This window comes from Mesoplodon mirus (genome assembly GCF_964341445.2).
Source record: "Mesoplodon mirus genome assembly, chromosome: X".
Taxonomy (NCBI): Eukaryota; Metazoa; Chordata; class Mammalia; order Artiodactyla; family Ziphiidae; genus Mesoplodon; species Mesoplodon mirus.
In genome coordinates, this window is record NC_138981.1 from 6,952,771 (window position 1) to 6,973,618 (window position 20,848).

A 20,848-nucleotide genomic window follows, 5' to 3' on the forward strand; every position below is an offset into this window, starting at 1 on the left:
AGCCTTCTAGGGTGTGGTATATAGTCTTTAATAAGATTTCCTTCTTTAAAAAATCTGTTTTACTAAGTAGAACAGTTTTATTAAAAACATACGGAAATTCTGGAAAGCAGAATGAAGACATTAAAAACTGCCCTCAACCTCACCATCCAGAGAGACCACTGTACCCACTTTGTGTCCTTTTTCAGCACAAATGTTCATTGATATGCATGTGATCACACGATATGTACTGTATAGGAACAGCTTTTTCTCCCCTTGTTACATACGTGGTGCCTGGCATTCTAAGATACGGTGGCCCAGTAGGACCACCATGGGCTTGTAGGGATGTTCCCAGTCTTTCACAGTGGGAAGTGATACCACAGCGAACATATGTGGTGAAATATTTGTGCTCTTACACGCTCATTTCCTTAGGAGAACATTCTAGACATGGAATTGCCAGGCAGTCTTTTGGAAAATACCCCCAAGTTGCCCTCCATAAGATGGGTCCCTTTCTTAGCCCACCACCAACAGCCTAGGCCCGTCCTGCTTCTCCCGAAACCTTGTCCATGTTAGACATTTTTAAAATTCTGTGACTTGGTAGGCAAAACTATTTCATTTTTTGTTTGTTTGTTGTTTGTTTTTGCGGTACGCGGGCCTCTCACTGTTGTGGCCTCTCCCGTTGCGGAGCACAGGCTCCGGACGCACAGGCTCAGCGGCCATGGCTCACGGGCCCAGCTGCTCTGCGGCATGTGGGATCTTCCCGGACCGGGGCACGAACCCATGTCCCCTGCATTGGCAGGCAGACTCTCAACCACTGCGCCACCAGGGAAGACCAACTATTTCATTTTTAACCAGCATTTCCTTGGTGACTAGTAAAGGTGAACTTCTTTGTGTGTTGTTATCTAGCCATTTGTATTTTTTCTTGTGTGCATTACTGTTCACATTTTCTGTGTCTTCCTGCTGACAGTGGGGCCTTCCTTGATCATTGTTCTTTACGTGGCAAATAGATGCCCGAGGTGTGTTGTGTGCTTTTCAAACACGAATGGTTGGTTAGGGTTAGATGTTTTTTTTTTTAAATTGAAGTATAGTTGATTTACAGTGTTTTAGGTGTACAGCAAAGTGATTCAGTTGTACATGTATATGTATTCTTTTTCAGATTCTTTTCCATTATAGGTTATTACAAGATATTGAATATAGATCCCTGTGCTCTACAGTAGGTCCTTGTTGTTTGTCTATTTTATTTATAGTAGTGTGTATATGTTAATCCCAAACTCCTAATTTATTCCTCTCCTTCTTTCCCCTTTGGTAACCATAAGTTTGTTTTCTGTGGCTGTGAGTCTGCTTCTGTTTTTTAAGGAAGTTCATTTGTATCATTTTTTAGATTCCACAAATTAAGAGATATCATATGGTATTTGTCTTTCTCTGTCTGACTTACTTAGTATGGTCATCTCTAGGTCCATCCCTGTTGCTGCAAATGGCAATATTTCATTCTTATTTATGGCTGAATAATATTCCATTTATTTGTCGATGGACATTTAGGTTACTTCCATGCCTTGGCTATTGTAAATAATGCTGTTGTGAACGCTGGGGTGCATGTGTCTTTTCGAATTAGAGTTTTCCTCTTTTCTGGACATATATGCCCAGGAGTGGGATTGCTGGATCATATGGTAGCTCTTTTTTTTTTTTTTTTTTTCCCGGCCATGCTGCATGGCTTGCAGGATCTTAGTTCCAACCAGGGATTGAACCTGGGCCGCCTGCAGTGGAAGCACAGAGTCCTAACCACTGGACCGCCAGAGAATTCCCAGTAGCTGTATTTTTAATTTTTTAAGGAACCTCCACACTGTTCTCCGTAGTGGCTGTACCAACGTGCATTCCCACCAACAGTGTAGGAGGTTCCCTTTTCTCCACACCCTCTCCAGCATTTATTATTTGTAGACTTTTTGATGATGGCCTTTCTGACTGGTGTGGTTAGTTTTTTTTTTTTTTCAAACCGTACACGTGTTTGGGTTTTTTTCCCCCCTTAATTGCGGTATAGTTGCTTTACAATGTTGTGTTAGTTTCTGCTGTACAGCAAAGTAAATCAGCTATATGTGTACATATATCCCCTCTTTTTTGGATTTCCTTCCCATTTAGGTCACCACAGAGCATTGAGTAGAGTCCCCTGTGCTATACAGCAGGTTCTCATTCATTATCTATTTTATACATAGTATCAATACTGTATATATGTCAATCCCAATCTCCCAATTCATCCCACCTCCCGTTCCCCCCTTGGTGTCCATACATTTGTTCTCTACTTCTGTGTCCCTATTTCTGCTTTGCAAATAGGTTCATCTGTACCATTTTTATAGATTCCAAATATATGTGTTAATATACGATATTTGTTTTTCTCTTTCTGACTTACTTCACTCTGTATGACGGTCGCTAGGTCCATCCACATTTCTACAAATGACCCAATTTCATTCCTTTTTATGGCTGAGTAATATTCCATTGTATATATGTACCACATCTTCTTTATCCATTCGTCTGTCAGTGGGCATTTAGGTTGCTTCCATCTCCGGGCTATTGTAAATAGAGCTGCAGTGAACATTTTGGTACATGACTCTTTTTGAATTATGGTTTTCTCAGGGTATATGCCCAGGAGTGGGATTGCTGGGTCATATTGTAGCTCTATTTTTACTTTTTTAAGGAACCTCCATACTGTTCTCCATAGTGGCTGTATCAATTTACATTCCCACCAACAGTGCAAGAGGGTTCCCTTTTCTCCACACCCTCTGCAGCATTTATTGTTTGTAGATTTTTTTGATGATGCCCATTCTGACCGGTGTTAGGTGATACCTCACTGTAGTTTTTATTTGCATTTCTCTAATAATTAGTGATGTCGAGCATCTTTTCATGTGCCTCTTGACCATCTATCTGTATGTCTTCTTTGGAGAAATGTCTATTTAGGTCTTCCGCCCACTTTTTGATTGGGTTGTTCATTTTTTTGATATTAAACTGCATGAGCTGTTTGTATATTTGGAGATTAATCCCTTGTCGGTCACTTCGTTTGCAAAGATTTTATGTGGGTTGCAGATATTTTCTGTGGGATGTTGGTCACTTTGTTTGCAAACCCATTCCGTGGGTTGTCTTTTCGTTTTGTTTCTGGTTTCTTTTGCTGTGCAAAAGCTTTAAACTTTCATTAGGTGTCATTTGTTTACTTTTGTTTTTATTTTCATTACTCTAGGAGATGGGTCAAAAAAGATCTTGCTGTGATTTCTGTCAAAGAGTATTCTTCCTATATTTTCCTTTAAGAGTTTCATGGTGTCTGGCCTTACATTTAGGTCTTTAATCCATTTGGAGTTTACTTTTGTATATGGTGTTAGGGAGTGTTCTCATTTCATTCTTTTACATGTAGCTGTTCAGTTTTCCCAGCACCACTTATTGAAGAGGCTGTCTTTTCTCCATTGTATATCCTTGCCTCCTTTGTCATAGATTAGGTGACCATAGGTGCGTGTGTGTTTATCTCTGGGCTTTCTATCCTTTTCCAGTGATCTGTGTTTCTGTTTTTTGTGCCAGTACCGTATTGTCTTGATTACTGTAGCTTTGTAGTATAGGCTGAAGTCAGGGAGCCGTGATGGCCATTCTGACTGGTGTGGTTAGATTTTTTTTTAAACCATACGAGTGTTTTTAACTGTCACATCATCACCCTTGCCAGGTGGCTTTGTGAAGTCTGTTTGTATTCTGGTGGCCGCTTGCTCCTGCTGGCTGTTCACTCTGCTCAGTGTTTGCAGAAAGGGTGTCTACCCGGGGCTCTATGGGCTGAATTCCTGTGAGGTGTAGACTGCCATCTGAAATACTCTGCAGTGCTTTGCACAGAAGATAAAACTGCTTGGGAGAAGAACCCACGGGTTTGCTGAACGTCTAATGTGGTGATGCCACATGGAGGCAGGAGTCAAAAGATGGGTGCTGCAATCCTCGCTCAGGGTCGGGCGGGTCACTTAGGCTCGCGACATCAGTGAGGCGGGCATGCTGTGCTTTCTCGGGTGTGTGGAGCTCTCTAGGTGGAGGTTGGTACTAGATTTGTCTCCCCCAGAGAATAGAGACATGCCCTCTTTCCCAATAACCCCCACTCACCCTCCCTCCCATTTTGCTCTGGTTGACAGGAACCTCAGGGTCATATTTGAGGCACATATACCCTAATGACATGCCTCTTTTTTTTTTTTTTTTTTTTTGCCGTACGCGGGCCTCTCACTGTTGTGGCCTCTCCCATTGCGGAGCACAGGCTCCAGACGTGCAGGCTCAGCGGCCAAGGCTCACGGGCCCAGCCACTCCGCAGCATGTGGGATCTTCCTGGACCGAGGCATGAACCCGTGTCTCCTGCATTGACAGGCAGACTCTCAACCACTGCGCCACCAGGGAAACCTGACATGCCTCTTTGTGGTGCTTTTTCACCCTTAGGCCTTTCCACTTTTTAAAAAGATATTATCTCTTGTTGGGATGTTTCTATGTTCATTTTAATGCTCTTGTTGTGTTTTCGTCTGGTAAGCCACCTCAAAACATTTGATCATTGAGGGTGTAAGTACGTTGAAATAAGATAAATAGATGTTGTAGAACTATAAACTAAACAGATTCAAAACAGCCAAGGGCTTCTCAATAATCAGTTAATATTTTTGTAATGGTCATTGTTTTATGGAAAAATCAAGTTAGTTCAAATTGCCCTTAATGAGCAAGTCACCCTAATTGAATCTGCCCGTTGGACCCGTTTCTGTAGCATTCGGGGCAGCGTGATGGTCACAAGCAGAGATGGAGCTGGGGCTGCCCACCTCTCAGGTAAGATGAGGGGGCAACATGAGTCCTCTCCCAGGCCTGTCAGCTCCAACACGCTGGACTCCTAAGGGTGTGGGTTGGTTTCCAGATCAGAAGAAGAACTGCATTCTCAGTGGACAGGTCTTCGGGTGACATCGTCCATTATCTTACAGATAACTGATCGTATTCGTGTGGTTAGGTGCCCTGGAGCCTGCGAAGTCGTATCAGGTAGACAGAGAACCTCCCTTGAAGGAGCTTATTTACCCTCTACTGTAATGGAAAATAATATATAACCAATTACCACAGACCAGGTGACCTCAGCCATGGTCATTTATCTCTCACAGTCCAAGGTCAAGGTGCTGGCCAGTTCGGTTCCTGGTGAGACCCCTTTCCTGGTGGGCAGACAGCCGTCGTCTTGCTGTGTCCTCACGTGGTGGAGAGCAGGGGAGTGGTGGGGAGCAGGCTCTCTTGTGTCTCCTCTTATACAGGCACTAATGCCCCTCATGAGGGTCCACCCTTACAACCTAATCATTTCCCAGCCATGTAATACCATCATGTTGGGGGGTTAAGATTTAACATGAATTTTCAGGGGACACAAACATTCAGTCTGTAACAGAAGTGTCAATGGCTGTGATGTAGGGTGGTCAGAAGGCCCAAGAGAATCAGTCTGCCTGCTTTGATGTCCAGTCCTGTACCTTCCCTCCCTCCCCCTCTCTCCCTCCCCCCTTCCTCCCCCTTCTCCCCCACCCCGCAAAGCTTCCTTCCTGTTACCTCACGGGGCCCTTGCCGAAACCTGCTTTGTGCCAGGCACTGTTAGGACCCGGGACACACAGGGTAGACAAGACAGAAGTGGGTGCTGTCAGTCTAGCCAAGAGGAGTGATACTAAATTAAAGTAATACAGATACGTCAAGTACAGTTTAGGGCCAAACCCACAGAGATTAAATCCTTATGGGGGTTCACGAGAAGAAAGGCTTATCTTGGGCAATAAGCCGGGGAAACGCTTGATCGAAAAAAGGTCGCCTTTCATTTGGATCTTAAAGAATAGGAACGGAGTCCATGGGGCAGCCTCTGTGCATCAAAGCGGAGAAAAGGGAGCCCCAACTGTGTGGGGCAGGGAAGGGCCTTTGTCCAAAGTGACTGGGGAGTGGCAGGTGGTTTGGGGCGGGCGTGAGGGAACCTGGCAGATCAAAGTGTGCAGGCTGGCCTTGATTTGGGTGGGAGGGCGGGAAATTCTAGGGGGAGAGAATTAAGCATATCTGCCTTCCATGCTAACTATAATTAAGATGTGTGCGTGTCTGTAAAATTGACGTAGAGGAGAGAGGAGGATTGGACATGCCTGTCACCGGTCATCTATCGCACAGGACACTTGAACATTCCGGAAAAGTTACCGTGAGATGGCTTTGCTTCCAGAAAATGTAACTTGTGCATGTTGTAAATGGATTCACCCTCTCATGTGTTGAAGTGGGGTGTTTCCCCATTATAACTGCAATAGGGTTTGACTTGTAGTTTGAATCCTTCACATCTGCAGCAGACAGTCGGCCATCTCTGCAGGCAAGAGTGCTGAGTAATTGACAAGGATTTCAGGCAGTGACCGCCGTAGAGCGAAAGGAGACTTTCTTAGGCAGTGGAATTGTATTTAGGCTTGGCTGTGGTGGTGAACGCACAGCTCTGCATATTTACCCAAACTCGTCCAACGGGTACACCTCGAATCAGTGAATTTTATGGCATGTAATTGATACCTTGATAAAAGTGGGATGGGCTGTGGAGAAAAATGGAAGTGGAAATGTTATGGAATGTGAAAACCTCCTACATCCATAGCTACCTGTCTAGGAATTCAAACGTGCATTTTTAAAACAGTGAAGTAGCTCAGAAGAGCGTGTACCTGTAAGGGACAAGAATTAAGGTGAACCCAAATTCATATGTTGCTTGTTACCTAGGCCCTAACGTTTTTAGCTTTTACGTTTTCGTCAACCGTAGATCACACTTAATAAAAATGACATAAGCTAAATAAAAATGACACAACTTAGATGTTCCTAAAACTGTTACTAAGGTAAATGTCTGCCATAATAAAATAATATTTATCACGGTGACTGTCCAGACCTGATTTTTCTTCTAACTTTTTTTTTTTTTTTTTGCGGTACGCGGGCCTCTCACTGTTGTGGCCTCTCCCGTTGTGGAGTACAGGCTCCGGACGCACAGGCTCAGCGACCATGGCTCACGGGCCCAGCCGCTTCGTGGCATGTGGGATCCTCCCGGACCGGGGCACGAACCCGTGTCCCCTGCATCGGCAGGCGGACTCTCAACCACTGTGCCACCAGGGAAACCCTCTTCTAACTCTTATGACTTTGTTTTTGTTATTTTTGGTTATTTTTTTGGCTGCTCTGTGCAGCTAGCAGGATCTTAGTTCCCCACCTAGGGATTGAACCTGGGGCCGTGGCAGTGAAAGTGCAGAGTCCTAACCCCTGGGCCACCACAGAATCCTCCCCCCACCCTTTTTTTGCGGACCGTCACGACTTTGAATGACAGTTTGTGGAGGTGCCCTTGGTTCACAGGTGGACGGTCATGAGGAACCATTGCTCCCACTAGCAGCTCCAAAGGGGGGGTGGTGCACAGAAAAGTAATTAAAATCGTTGTTTTAAAAAAACTCCTCAGATCCTCCCCCATGTAAATGAAATCCCTTCCCTAGCATTCTTGTCATAGCCTGCAGAGGGCTTATCAAAATGAGCACTTACGTATGTTTGCATTTTGCAAAAATTACCGTCTTCCTTGATTTCTAGACCAGGGCTCATTAAACTACAGCCCAAGCGCCCAGTCCCCTGGGCCAGGGTTCGGGAAGCCTGTCCTGGTGCCCGACTGTGGGTTGGTCGGTCCCTGCAGGCTTGGTACCAAGGGGTATCTCATCGTTTTTTGTTTTTTTTTTTCAGATGATGATGATCTAGTTGGGGAGAGACATGCCACGCCAAGGATGAAAACTTCAGGAGTAGCTTTTAATACCCAAAGTGGATAGAAAAGTGAGAGAGAAGGAATTTGGGAAGGGAGGTCCCATAAAGCAGAGCTTCCTAACACTGGCGTGACATCCAGATTGCCTGGGAGGTGTTCTCTCAGACACACATTTGCAGGCAAGCATTTCCTCCACGGTCCCTACCTCCATCTGCGCAGGCCTGGCTTTCTGATGGAGTAAGTCTAAGGAGCGCTTAGATTCGTGTGTCTAAAATCATCACCTACATTCTTCAGAATAGTCTCGACAAGAATTGGGGGGGGGTGTTTGAAGAAATAAGGTTGGCTGTGAATATAAAATGATTGTCGGATACTTGGGGATTGATTGTATATCCTCTCTCACATATTCAGTGAAAATTTTCTTACTTAAAAAGCTTTAGGACTTCCCTGGCGGCACACTGGTTTCAGAATCCACCTGCCGGGCAGGGGACACGGGTTTGATCCCTGGTCCGGGAAGATCCCACATGCCGCGGAGACACTAAGCCCGTGCGCCACAGCTACTGAGCCTGCGCTCTAGAGCCCGAGAGCCACAACTGTTGAGTCCACGTGCCACAACTACTGAAGCCCGCGTGCCTAGACCCCGTGCTCCACAACAAGAGAAGCCCCCGCAATGAGAAGCCTGCACACCGCAACTCAAGAAAGCCCACATGCAGCAACGCAGACCCAACGCAGCCATGAATAGATAGATACATAGATAGATAGCTTGCTTTAAAACCGAAAAATAAAACTAAAAATGTTGCCCGCAGTAAGGGCAGGGGTGGTTCTGGGTGGGAGGGCAGGGCACGGGGTTGGGTATCTGCAGCATTCTTTTTTTCTTCTTTTTGGAAACTTTGGAAACACATACAGAAAGGGTAACTTTATTCCTGGGAGGTAGCAAGGCCTCTGATGTTTGTTACAGTTTCCTCTGTTCTTTTCTGTGGGTTTGGGATACTTTTTAATGTATCCACTTAGCCCTCTAGGCAGCCTGGTCTACTATCAAACAGGATACAGTCGTTTCCTGTGGACATAGCAGGGGCTGTCGGGTCAAAGGCAGACGGAGCTTCTTTTGACCGTCTCTCCTGCCTGTGGTTTGCGTTTTGTTCCGTGCTTCAGGTGTCTTCTGGTCAGCTGTTGGTTGACCGGTGCTGAGTGTGTGGGACCGGCTTGGCTGCCTTTGTGTGCAGCTGAGCCAAGGGATCTGAGTGCCCATCTGAAGAGGTAGCAGATCCGCACTGGGACCGTGAGGTCATTGTGGATCCCTGAGGACCCTCTTCTGTCCTCCAGCTTCACAAGACAGATTGTGTCCTGCCTGATCGCCTAGTCAGTCTATATGACAGGTGGCCCAGCATTGTTGATGGCCAGCCCCGCCTCTCCAGAAATCTTAATCCAATCAATTTGGCCAGTTGTAAGAACATTTCAGATCAGAGTCCGGCTTGCCCAAAAGACCGTGTGTCATGTGTGTTTTTAGCAAAGCAAGTAAGAGGAAGCCAGAAGAAAACTTGGCTAAAAAAATCACACGAAAATAGCATTTTTATTCCGTTAGTCTATGGTGTTATGATTCTGTTCTTTGAAAAATAATTTTGCAACAGAAACTGGTCTGGAGCTTTGATTGGCAGAGGGGATATGCCTGATGTCTGTCAAAACAAAAACAAAACTTCCAGGGGTCACATCTTGGGAGCAAGGATGCAGGTCTCTAGTGACAGGAGTAAGAAAGGCCTGGAATAGATTCTTGAAACATGTTCTGAAAACGTAGCGTTGCAGACTTGAGGGGCCGTCCCAGGTGATGATCTCTGAATCCAGGTGTTCTCTGTTACTGGACACCAGCCCCTCAAGAAGTCAGTGCCTTGACGTATTTGGTTTTGGATCATGTGTGAGTGGCGCCTTTTCACCTCTTCCTCCCCACGTAACCCCAGATGACATCAGTCTCTCTAATTTGACTTCTTTACTCTTACCCTCCAAGCTCCTGCAAAGCAAAAATAAAACCCAGCGGAAGCAGCATGCCTTTTTATCCATCTGTGAAGACACGGAAGGAGTAACATTTCATCTGGTTTTGTAAAGTAACTGCTTTCCCCACGTGGCGTTAGCATCGCGGGAGGGAGAGCCTGCTTGGAGGCTGGTGCAGAGGAAGCTTCCCTGGGGAGGTTGCCGGGAAGAAGTGACTGGGGACTTCCCCGGCGGTCCAGTGGTTAGGACTCCGCGCTCGCACTGCCGAGGGCCGGCGTTCAGTCCCTGGTCGGGGAACTAAGATCCTACACGCTGCGCCGTGCAGCCAAAAAAAAAAGGCAAAGAAAAATGAGTAAGTGCAGGATGATTCAGGCTCCTGTCCTCCCTGGAGGTGGTCCTCCAGGATACACCTCGGGAGGTGAACTTGTGGACGCGGCCCTCTCCTTCATCCTCGCTAGCCTATCTGTGCATTCATTTGGTCAGTGTTGTTTGTGTGCCTGGAAACTGAGAGAGAAGGAAAGTCGGACAGCCTGTGCCCTTGTGGGAAATCCCAAGGGAAACTCTGTCTCCCGGGAAAAGAGCGGTAATGCCGTCCTTCCAGGGCATCCGTGCTGTTTGAAGGGACTCTCATGTGTTTCTGTCCATCGATGAATGGATTGGTTGGTCAACTGGTTGATGGCCTCTCTTGGGTTCCCACGTCTTGCCCCCCCATCTCATTTGGCTTGTATGGGGCGCTGTGTAGACAGAAGAGCCTGCGGTTCCCCAAGGCGATGGGTGGCTGCTGGGGATTCCTTGGGGGACAGGAAGATCCCTGGCAACACCAGCGGCTCCTTCAGGAGACCTGCACGTGGAATGGTGTGGGTGTCCCGTGTCGCCCCAGCCCCCTGGCCCTGTGCTAAGGCCTGGTGGTCCTCCGGCTTCAGACAGCCTGAGTGGCGATGTCCGATACATCCCAACACGCCAGTGTCCCGGATCGTTAACAAGCAGTTCGACACGTCACAGAATCACCGTGATTCACACCCGCAACCAACAGGCGTGCGGTTTCTAGGAACCTCGGACTGTGACTCAAGTCGTTGGTGGAAGCGTGTCTCTGTTGGAAGGCAGCCCCTCGGGTCTCACCAGCTGTCAGGCAGTTTCACTCTGCAGACAGCGCAGGCCCCGGACCCTGGCTCTGCAGCACGTTCTCACGTACACTTCTCGGAGCACCCAGCCGCCCAGTCCATGGCTGACCTCGGCGGCGTGCTGGCTATGTGTACAGTCTAAGTGGTGGTATCCGCTGGAAGCTCTCTCTGTCTCCCCCCTCTCTCTGTTGTTGCAATGAGGCATTTCCACTGCACGGAGTTCTGGTGGTGCCCTTTGTACCCACAGGTGCCCCGGGGTAGGTGGGGGGCTGCCGCTGGGATGCCTTTCCCCGCTCGGGGGCCTGTGCTGTGCCGTGATGTGGGGAGAAGGTACACGGGGTGTCGGTATCGCGGGGACCTGCTTTGGGGTCTGCTCGGCCGCACGCCGGCCCCTTCCTGGTGGGTGGCAGGTGCAGCAACCGGCTGGTAGGAAGCCCCACTCCGATCCTTCCACACCAGGGGCTTTGTCTGCCTCTGTGGCCTGTGGTTCACCCGGGGAGGTTAGGGGATGAACCTCCGTGGGGGCACAGTCACTTGCCCGACGGCACATAGCTAGTGAGTGATTCTGCGCCTGCAAGTGGGTGCCCGAGGGAGCCCCAGTCGGGCGTGGCCTAGTTCTCTCCAGCCGCCTCAGGCCCCAGAGCACATTAGGAGTAACAGCCTCCAGTCATAGCTGTGGGCACAAGTCACACTTGGCCGTGCGTCCTCTGCTGGTCATTGATTCCAGAAGTACTTAGGAAGGGAGGAAGGAGCCTGTGTGAGTGAAGTTGTCCAAAGAGTTGGAATTTTCCTCTCTTCTTTGGTGAAGATAATTGCTCACCCTGTTCGCAGAGGTGTGCTAACTCAGTAATCCCAGAGAGATCCAGAAACACTTGCTTACGTTGGGGATGTTCACGTGTAAGCCCACGTGAACCCTACTGCCTGCATCTCCAAAAAAAATGCATCTTCCCTCCTGACCTTTCTGCCCGGGGGCCGAAAGCTACGAATGCATTTGTGCGTGTCACAGACGTCCAGGTCGTGGTGTGACCTAGTGCACGTAGATAATGATAGCCCGCGAGGCCCTGGAGAAGAAAACCTGGCTCCCTGTCTCCGTCGAGGTGCTCACAGCCCCAGGGTGAGAGTGGAGACCAGTGAACAGTACAGTCATCAGAGAGAGTGAGCAACCCTGGGCTAGGGGCTACCCGGAGGCCAGCGGAGCCGCGGGCCTCTGTGCCAGCAGGGCAGCTGTGCAGAAGGTGGGGGGTCAGGGAGCAGAATACTGGGACCCGAGGACACAAGGGGAGCCCGGTGACATCACGGGCTCGTCAGGAACAGATGGCACCTGGAAATAGAGCCGCCGCCTCTCAGGGCTGCAGCCTGCGCTTAGACGCAGGGCTGGCTGTCTCCACACCATGATCAGAAGTGGCGATTTGAGGCTCCCTGGTGGCGCAGTGGTCGAGAGTCCGCCTGCCAATGCAGGGGACGCGGGTTCGTGCCCCGGTCCGGGAAGATCCCACATGCCGCGGAGCGGCTGGGCCCGTGAGCCATGGCCGCTGAGCCTGCGCGTCCCGCAGCCTGTGCTCCACAACGGGAGAGGCCACAACAGTGAGAGGCCCGCGTACCGCAAAAAAAGCGGAGATTTGAATCAGAGCAGTGTTGACGGGATTTCAAGAGCATTTGATACATAACTTATAATTTTTTTCTTTGATTAGATTTTTTGGGGCTGGTAACAGTGGTTTGTGTCCTCTCGCAGGGTGTTTGCACTGCCGGGCAGTGTTGAACATGGCCTTCCCTGCACCCTTCCCCCTTCAGATTAGCTGTGTTTCCCTCTGCAGTCCTGTCGCGGACCTCCCCCCTCCCCGTGTCCTTCGCAGCGTCCAGTCGGCCCGCTGGGCTCCAGCCCCGGAGGGGGCTGCGGGTCTGTGGACTCCTCAGCCGCTGAGAACCTGCCGGCCTGTTCTCCCTGCACTGGGAGCCGCTCTCTCCGTGGTAACAGGTCCTGAGTGTTTTCCACGGGAGGATGAGCAGCGAACCCGTCTATCGCAGCTGCCTCTGCAGTTCTCCTTTGCACTGCTGACTCCCTGCTCCTGGGTCCACCCCGGAGTGTGTGCAGGGAGATGCTTAGTTGCTACTCGCCTATGCAGCGTCCTTAACTCATTGTATTTTCTTGCTATTTACCCCTGGGTCTTACTATCACCACTGACTACCCGTGAAGATACAATAGAAGGGGCTATACATACATACACACAGATACCACACAGACACACGTGTGACACACGTGATACGTAAACACACGTGATACGTAAACACACACATTATCCATATTATGTACAAGCTAGTCCCTTGGAACCTAGTAGAAACACAGATTGGAATATGACCCCAGGGGAACTCCAAATTCCCATCTTCAGTCCTTTTTTCTTTGTGAGCTGGATTTCCTGAATTCTTCCCAGCTGGGACAGTAAGAACCAATGAGTGCTTTTATGGCTTTCACTTTGCACGTTCAGGAGGAAGTCAAGAAAAAATCAGGGGTGGAGGACAGACCTGGCCCCGAAATTGCCGTGCTAACGTAACTCTGAAGTTAAATGTGGGGTGGGCCACAGGGAACTAACTGTGCTTCTCGAATGAGAAGTGACCAAGCAGCACTCACTTAGAGAGTGCCCTCCGGTCCTGCCAAGGCTGCCGCGCTAGTAAGACAGGTAGGAGCCCGGGGCACCTGCTGATGGCAGAAGGTCTTTTGCTCTGAGTCACTGTCCCCCTCTCAGTGGGGCTTTGCTCCTACAGGTGTGACCTCTGCCTTTTCTGGATAGATCTTAGCATGTCCTGTCTAAGGCACTTTGCAAATAGAGCTCCTTTTATGTTTATTTTTTTAATTTACTTTTGGCTGCATCGTGTCTTCGTTGCTGCACGCGGCCTGTCTCTAGTTGTGGCGAGGTGGGGGGGCTACTCTTGGTTGCGGTGCGCGGGTTTCTCATTGCCGTGGCTTCTCTTGTTGTGGAGCACGGGCTCTAGGCGCGCGGGCTTCAGTAGTTGTGGCTCGCGGGCTCTAGGTGCACGGACTTCAGTAGCTGTGGCACGGGCTTAGCTGCTCCGCAGCATGTGGGACCTAACCGGACCAGGGCTTGAACCCATGTCCCCTGCATTGGCAGGCGGATTCTTAACCACTGCGCCACCAGGGAAGTCCCTAGAGCTCCTTTTAAATTAACATGTTAAATATGAACCCAGATGGCCAAAGACACTTAGATTTTAGCAATAAATTGTGGCTGATTTAATTCTCCGTTTTACTGAGGTGGTGGCGATTTATTAATATTAAATAATAGGTACCAGGTGCTTTCGTGTGGGTCTGTGGATGCTAGAGTTCAACAGTTTTATAGTAAGAAAAAAACGTTGAAGTGTTCCTCAACTCTTTGAAGTGAAAGACTGGGGAGGCGTTCATGAATTGTCATGAATTAAGTTTTACTGTCCTAAGAGGCACTATGGCTTCAATGGAAGGGAGGCACGAGGTTTGCTTTTCCACGGCGGGGCAGATGAAGTAGTGTGTGACAGGGCCTCTGAGCTGGGAGTCACACTTCTCCCACTGTTGTCCATTTGATGACGTCTAAATGCCATTCTGTCTTTTGTAACCAGACAGCTGCCATGTATTGTTCTCTAAACCATCCATTACATTGTTTGGGTTATTTTGATAACTTCTAGTTTAATGTCAACGAAAATAATCAATAAACAATCTATAACAGGAATAGAAAAGAGTTTTATCTGAGCCAAACTGAGGACTACAGCCCAGAGAAGCCTGCTTCCCAGATTACTGTGAGGAACTGCTCCCAAGAAGCATGGCGTTCGTTCCGCACAGCTTTATGTCTTGTCAAAACAAAGAACGTTAAACAAGTCAGGAATACGTTGCTTCAGAGTTTCAAAACAGACCAGCACGTACACAGTGAGTCAGTGTGGCCTTGGCACCTGGGAAAGGGAGTCTTAGCATTGAAGGAGCGCCAGCATGGGCGTTCCAGGAACAGAGGCATTTAATCTTTTTTTTAACATGGACATTCTTTACTTGTGGTCAGTGCGCCCTTTTAATAATTAATGCAGACGTACAGTGTATGTTTGCTAGGCCACAAACAGGCTGTTTAAGTTACCATAAAATTCAAGTTAACTCATGTATAAGCCGGAATGACTTCCCCAGACCTCAATAAGTTAGCATTTCTTTTATCAGTGTGTGCCTGATACAGATTAAAAAACTAAAAATAAACAACACCTAACTTCCCCGAGCTGGGTTAATATTGTCTGAATTTGGAAGCAAAGAAGAAACCTGCGCTCTTTTAGGGTCCCAGCAGGTCTGGCTCTCTTCTGTCCTCTTCCAGATGCTGAGCCCTTCCAGCTGCTGTCTCTGGGCTGGAGGTAGTGCCGGTGGGCAGTGTGGCCCCAGCTGGCTGATGGGGGAAGGGAGCGGAGTTGGGGGTGGTCCATGGTCTACTCTCGACCAGCCATTGAACCTGGAAGGGACCTTTCTCCTGAGGACATAGCAAGAGAGACATGCAGCGAGCCGTTGACTCTGAGTGCAGCTGCCTGGATGGGGTTGGGACATCTGTAATGCCCAGGCCTGGTATCGTGGCCCGGGAGGAGGCCACACCTCCAGGGCCCCAAGGGGTTGCCAGGGTGTGTGGGGAGGAGGTCCCACTTGGCAGGCAGTAGGTTACATCTCTTATTGGCACTTGTGCTCTACCTACTGGGTCTCTGATTACTGCCCTTAGCATCTCCTTTAACAGCTCTGAGGGTGTCTGAACAGAGAACAGCTCTTCCTGAGAATGGAAGGGTCCATCAGAGGCTCATTTTATTATTCAGTCAGGTCGGAAGAAGGTGTGTCAGCGCAAGCAGCAAAGGCATGGCCGGCTGATTTGTTGCGAGTTTGATGGTTATTATAACGCCCACGAGCTTTAGCTCCGGCACAGCTATACGTGCGTGTGAAGCATACCTGCATGTGTTTTGCAGGGATGTTTGTGTGTGTGCGTGCGTGCACACGCGCATATAAGTACATGTCGGGGAAAGATAGAAATGGATACGGATGTGGAAATGGATGAGTATGGAAAGATCAGTGTCTTACTGCAGCTTGCAAAAGAAACAGTCCTTGTTTTTCTTATATTTAATAATAGACTACTGATTTTAAAGTTTTTTATCAATTTATTTGCAGCCTGTCTGAGAAAGTTCTCTCCCTTTGTATATGGCAATTTCCCGAAATAAGCCACATGAAAATATTGTTGCAACATGAAGTAAATATTTCTGAATATCACAGTTTGAGGATTTCTACACACAGTGTTTTCTTTAAATGTTTGTGTGAATTATATTTTGCCCCCAAATTGCAGTCTGTGTGTACATGTATGTGTGTGTCTGTAATGTGTGTACCTCCTGTCCTGTGGTATGACATGCCAGCGTACCGGCTAACGTCCAGTGTGTGTTTGGCGTTGATGCCTTGTGTTAGGAATTGCAGCGGGGACAGGCGCAGGCAAACATGTGGATTTAATTCCTTAACATGATTGAAGGAGGTTATGGAGATCTGGGTGTAGTCCTGTTTGGGGAGAAGACGTTCATTGGAACCGCTGGCTCATTTTTCTTCCTTCCTCCCCTAGACAAACAGATGCCCAGGGTGCAGAAGACAGTCCAGGAGCTCAGCGGGACCCCCAGCAGCCATCCCAGGTCTCTGAACCAGCTGGCTCCCGGGAAGCTCCCGAGGTGCCCCCGGAGGGCCGTGGCCGGGCGGGGACCCTTCCTTGCGATTACAGATACCCGGAGCGGCGCGCGCCCGAGGACCAGCCTGCCGCCCCGCACGCCCTGGGGCAGGACCCCCGGCCCCTGAGCGCCGCCCCGCTCTCCCGGAGGCCCGCCCCGCAGAGGCCGCCGCCGCCCAGGCGGGAGCCCAGGCCCTTGGGGGGCGCACCTGCGGCTGCTCACCTGGGCGCGCCCGGCAGGCCCCGCCCCCTGGCCCCGGAGGTGTGCTCCTGCTCCGACCGCCCGGCCCTCGCCCGCAGCAGCCCGGGCGCCTCGGCGGAGAAGCTGAACGCCGCCCGGCCTGCGGCAGATGGCCCGCGGGCCGCGGGGGAGCCGGCCGGGCAGCATGTAGACGAGCGCGCAGCCTGGCCCCGGCGGGAGGCGCCGCTCCTTTCCAAGTTCCGGCCCCTGCAGACCTCCGCCATGGAGACCTCGCGCTCCCCGTCGCCTCAGTTCGCGCCCCAGAAGCTGACGGACAAACCCCCGCTGCTTGTCCAGGATGAAAATTCCACCAGGTACTGTCTCTGGACGGCGGCCTGAGGCCGCCTTCCCCTCTCCCGGCCCCGTTCCGCCGTGGGAGGCTTTCAGTGCTCCTTTTCTGGGTGGTGAACCCCTGCCGCCTTGCTCCCGGCTCCCCATCCTGGAGTTTAAGTGGGTCCTGGGGACTGACATGGGGGAGAAGCCACCACTCGAGTGCTCAGCTGGATTGTTAACTTGCTGGGGGCTTTCCTGCCCCACAGGGGGTGGCGGGGGGTAAAGGAGGGAGTAGACCGTCCCCTGTCCTGTTCTTCCAAGCCCAACAGGTTGATAGCTGCGTTACCTACAGGCTTCTGCACACCGGGGCTGGTTTTCCCAGCTGAGTTCTGTTTGTAATCAGAATCAAGTTTAACCTAAGCATGTAGACCTTCAGGCAAAATCGGTGTTTTTCATAATGTCCAGTATTTCCACATTCCTTTTTTTCTAGTTCTTTTTATATGAAAAGGCTGAGGTGGTGTATACCTTTTATTTATTTTGTTTTGTTTTTTTTGTTTGTTTGTTTGTTTTGCGGTACGCGGGCCTGTCACTGCTGTGGCCTCTCCCGTTGTGGAGCACAGGCTCCGGACACGCAGGCTCAGCAACCATGGCTCACAGTCCCAGCCGCTCCGCGGCATGTGGGATCTTCCCAGACCGGGGCACGAACCCGTGTCCCCTGCATCGGCAGGCGGACCCCCAACCACCGCGCCACCAGGGAAGCCCTATACCTTTTATTAAAGCAGAGGAAAACTCGATCACATTGCATGGTGCTGTTCTCAGAGTTATCGGCATGGGATTGTCTGTTGTGCCCATTGAGGCATTGGTGAATGCTGTCAGGCAGGGACCAGTCAAGAACTGAGAAATAGAAGGGGGGGAATTTTCTTCTCATTCTCTAGAGCACTGATTGGTTCTCAGCCAGGGTCGGGGTGGGGCATTGCGGCCCCCAGGGGGACACTGGGCAGTGTCTGCAGACGTTTTGGGTGTCACAGCTGCTGGGCGTGGGGCCTGTTCCTCGGCTCCTGGCATCTAGTGGGTGGAGGCCAGGGATGCCGCTCAGTATCCTACAGTGCCCAGGACGGCCCCCTAGCAAAGAATTCGCTGGCCCTGCATGTCAGTACTGTCTGATATAGTAGCTACCAGTCACACGTGGCCATAGCGATGTAAGTTAACGAGAATGAAATGAAACGCGTTGCTCAGTTGCGCCCTCTGGGGCTAGTGGCTACCACCCTGGACAGCCCAGATGATGGCTGTTTTCATCATCATGGAAAGTTCTGCTGGATCTCCCCGCTGTAGAGTCTTGAACTTTTTTTTTTTTTTTTACCCTTAAGATAACTTGGCAGAGAGGAAATAGTAGTGATAGCGTCCTGGGTCTCCACGCGTGGCATGGCAAATGCAGCTGCACCTGCGGGCTGGCACTGCTCTGCGTCGTTTAGAATGCAGGTGTCACTTAGAGATCCTTTCTGTTGGCAGCGTTGTTCAGCTCTGAAAGGGGGGAGAAGCGATGAAGTAGTTTGTGCGGTTGGTGGAGTGTGTTGGTGCCGCTGTAGGTAAGGCGACCGGGCCCCTCGGTTCTCAGGAGCTGGTTTGGGCACAGTGGGCTCCATGGCTTTGCGGAGAAACGGCCCACGTGCTTGCTCAGTGCTCATGATGTCTGCAGACTTCAGCAGGTGGGGAGTGGTTTTCGTTTCTTCTTGCCCCGAGCGAGTGTGGATTTTCTCACCCTGTCTTTTCTGTGAGACGGATTTCAATAACCAGTGGCGGTACTTGTTAATGATACTGAGTGCCGGTGTCTTCAGGCGTCCGCTCTGTTCCCATCCAGTGTGTCATTTGGGACAGCGAAGGTTGTCTCGTCCCTTGCTGTGCAAGCCCTCGTGGAGCGCCCTATTCCGGGCAGCGTGCAGAGCTAACTCGGTACGTGTCCCCCCAGAGAGCGCAGTGCAGCAGACGGTAGCCACGCCACCCACGAAGTTCCCACCGAGGGAATGGCTCGTAATGTACTGAGTTCAGTGTCCCCGTCCCCAGAGCGGGTGTTACCGGTGAGTGTGGGCCTGAGAGAGTGGCACGCCATTGGCACACGCTGCGAACCTGAGGCTGGCGCTCCACACAAGTGCCGGCCGGCTCCATACCCACCACCAACCACCAGCGGGCAGCGAGTGCAGCACACCGGCCGGGGCCTCCCAAGCTGCCTGGTGTTTGGGCGCAGCTCAGACTCTCTTCTTGTCCGCACGTGTGCTGACGGATTTCTTGAGCACTACCCGCCCCCCTCACCTCCCTCCGCGTTCATCTCTCCCCCCTTCCGGTTACCTCTGCTGGGGAACCAGCCAGGGTGCGGAGCAGCTCCTGTGTCCCTGAGACACGCCTTCCCGTGTGCCGGGCCGCGGCAGGGATGCGGAGAGGAAGAAAGTGCAGCCTTCCCACCCTGAGGGGGATTTCAGAGTAGTCATTCACTCCGAATAAAAATGCATCCACTCCTGTCCTGAAGCCAGGAAGCTTCCTATTAAAAATCTTTTATAATTTTGAGGGGTTTTTTGTTGGTTTACAACAAAATGGAGACCATGCCCAGCAGCATGGGCCAGTGACAATTAGAGATTTGATTGCTCCCAGAAGTGTGTTCCCAGGAGGTTTCCTGGAGCCTGTTTCTGGGTTTGGGAGCATGTGTGAGCAGGGAGCTGGGGGGCTGCTTCGGGGTCGTTCGGACAGTCTTGCGGTCACCTCGGGCATCTCATGGTTGGAGAATCTCCTTGTGGGAGTTGTGGTTTATCAGACCCAGGGTGGCATGTGGGCTGAGGGCTCCCTCGGGACTGGGTGTGTGAGCAGAGCGGGTTGGACCGTTTGCTGTTGGGGGCTGGGCCCCTGTGGGCAGCGGGCGGCTCACCTGGATGGAGCCCGCACTCGGGGAGGAGCCGCCGCACGGAGAGGGGGCCGGGCCCGGCACACCCCGCATCCTCCATCCCTCCTGGTCCTGCTTCCCGTGAGGAACGGATGCGGTCTGGCTGCGGTAAGGTCTTGTCCACTGTGTTTTGTCTTCACTTTGAGGTAGAAGTTCATCAGACTTCCCTAAATGTGAAAGTCTGCCCAGGTTTCAAGAGGAGAGATCATTTGTGCTTAGAAATGACCAGGAAGAGATGCTTTGTTGGAAAGTATAGGACAACCTGCGGAGGATTTGTTTTTGTTTTTTACCTCATGTCTTCCTTCGCTGGAAATCAAGTTTCCCCACGAATCGGGGCGCGGGGAGATGCAAATACAGGCTGACTTTTAAGTTCCTAACAGGTGTTGAGGGTTTCTACGCATGGAATGCAGAGGGGTTCTTGTTTGTGTGTTCTTGCTTCGATAAGGTGCCAGAATTTTCCTTCGGAAGTTCAGTATGTCTGAGCAGTATTATCCACACAGTGACAGCCTTTTGAAATTTAATCACTAAGAAGGCATGACAGGGACTATATATGACCACCTAGATTTAAACAAACACCTCTGTTCTCAATGGTTTCTGCCGGAGGAGAGAAGAAAATAAAATTATTTCACTGTAGCCTGCATGCCCCACCCCTTAAGAACAAGGAAAGAACCGTAATGTGTTGCGTTATGCCCCTTGTGCGCCATAAGATCACGTCCGTTCGGATCACAGAAGTGGTTTTAGGCTGAGTTAGGAACGAGTCGAGGTTTTGGTTGTATGATTTTGGCCTGTTTTTTGCCTTCCCTCCTGGCTACCAGCAGATGGCTCTCTTTCTCCAATTTGTCCTTCAAGGGTATTTGAAATGGATTTGTGTCCCAGTGGCCCTGGTCCAAGGGATCCCCTGGCACCAGC

At 50.4% G+C, this 20,848-nt stretch overlaps 1 protein-coding gene across 5 annotated transcripts in view; it reads left to right on the top strand.

Moving 5' to 3' along the window:
• SHROOM2 (shroom family member 2) overlaps positions 1-20,848 on the top strand; it is a 142,397-nt gene that overhangs the window by 106,805 nt on the left and 14,744 nt on the right. For 4 of the 5 annotated variants that reach the window (XM_082610558.1, XM_082610560.1, XM_082610559.1 and 1 more), the window contains one exon: positions 16,398-17,051. The exons of the other annotated variant lie outside the window; for it this stretch is intronic. In XM_082610558.1, the coding sequence (XP_082466684.1) occupies positions 16,398-17,051 (654 nt within the window). The remainder of the gene's footprint in view (positions 1-16,397; positions 17,052-20,848) is intronic. 5 annotated transcript variants of the gene reach the window in all.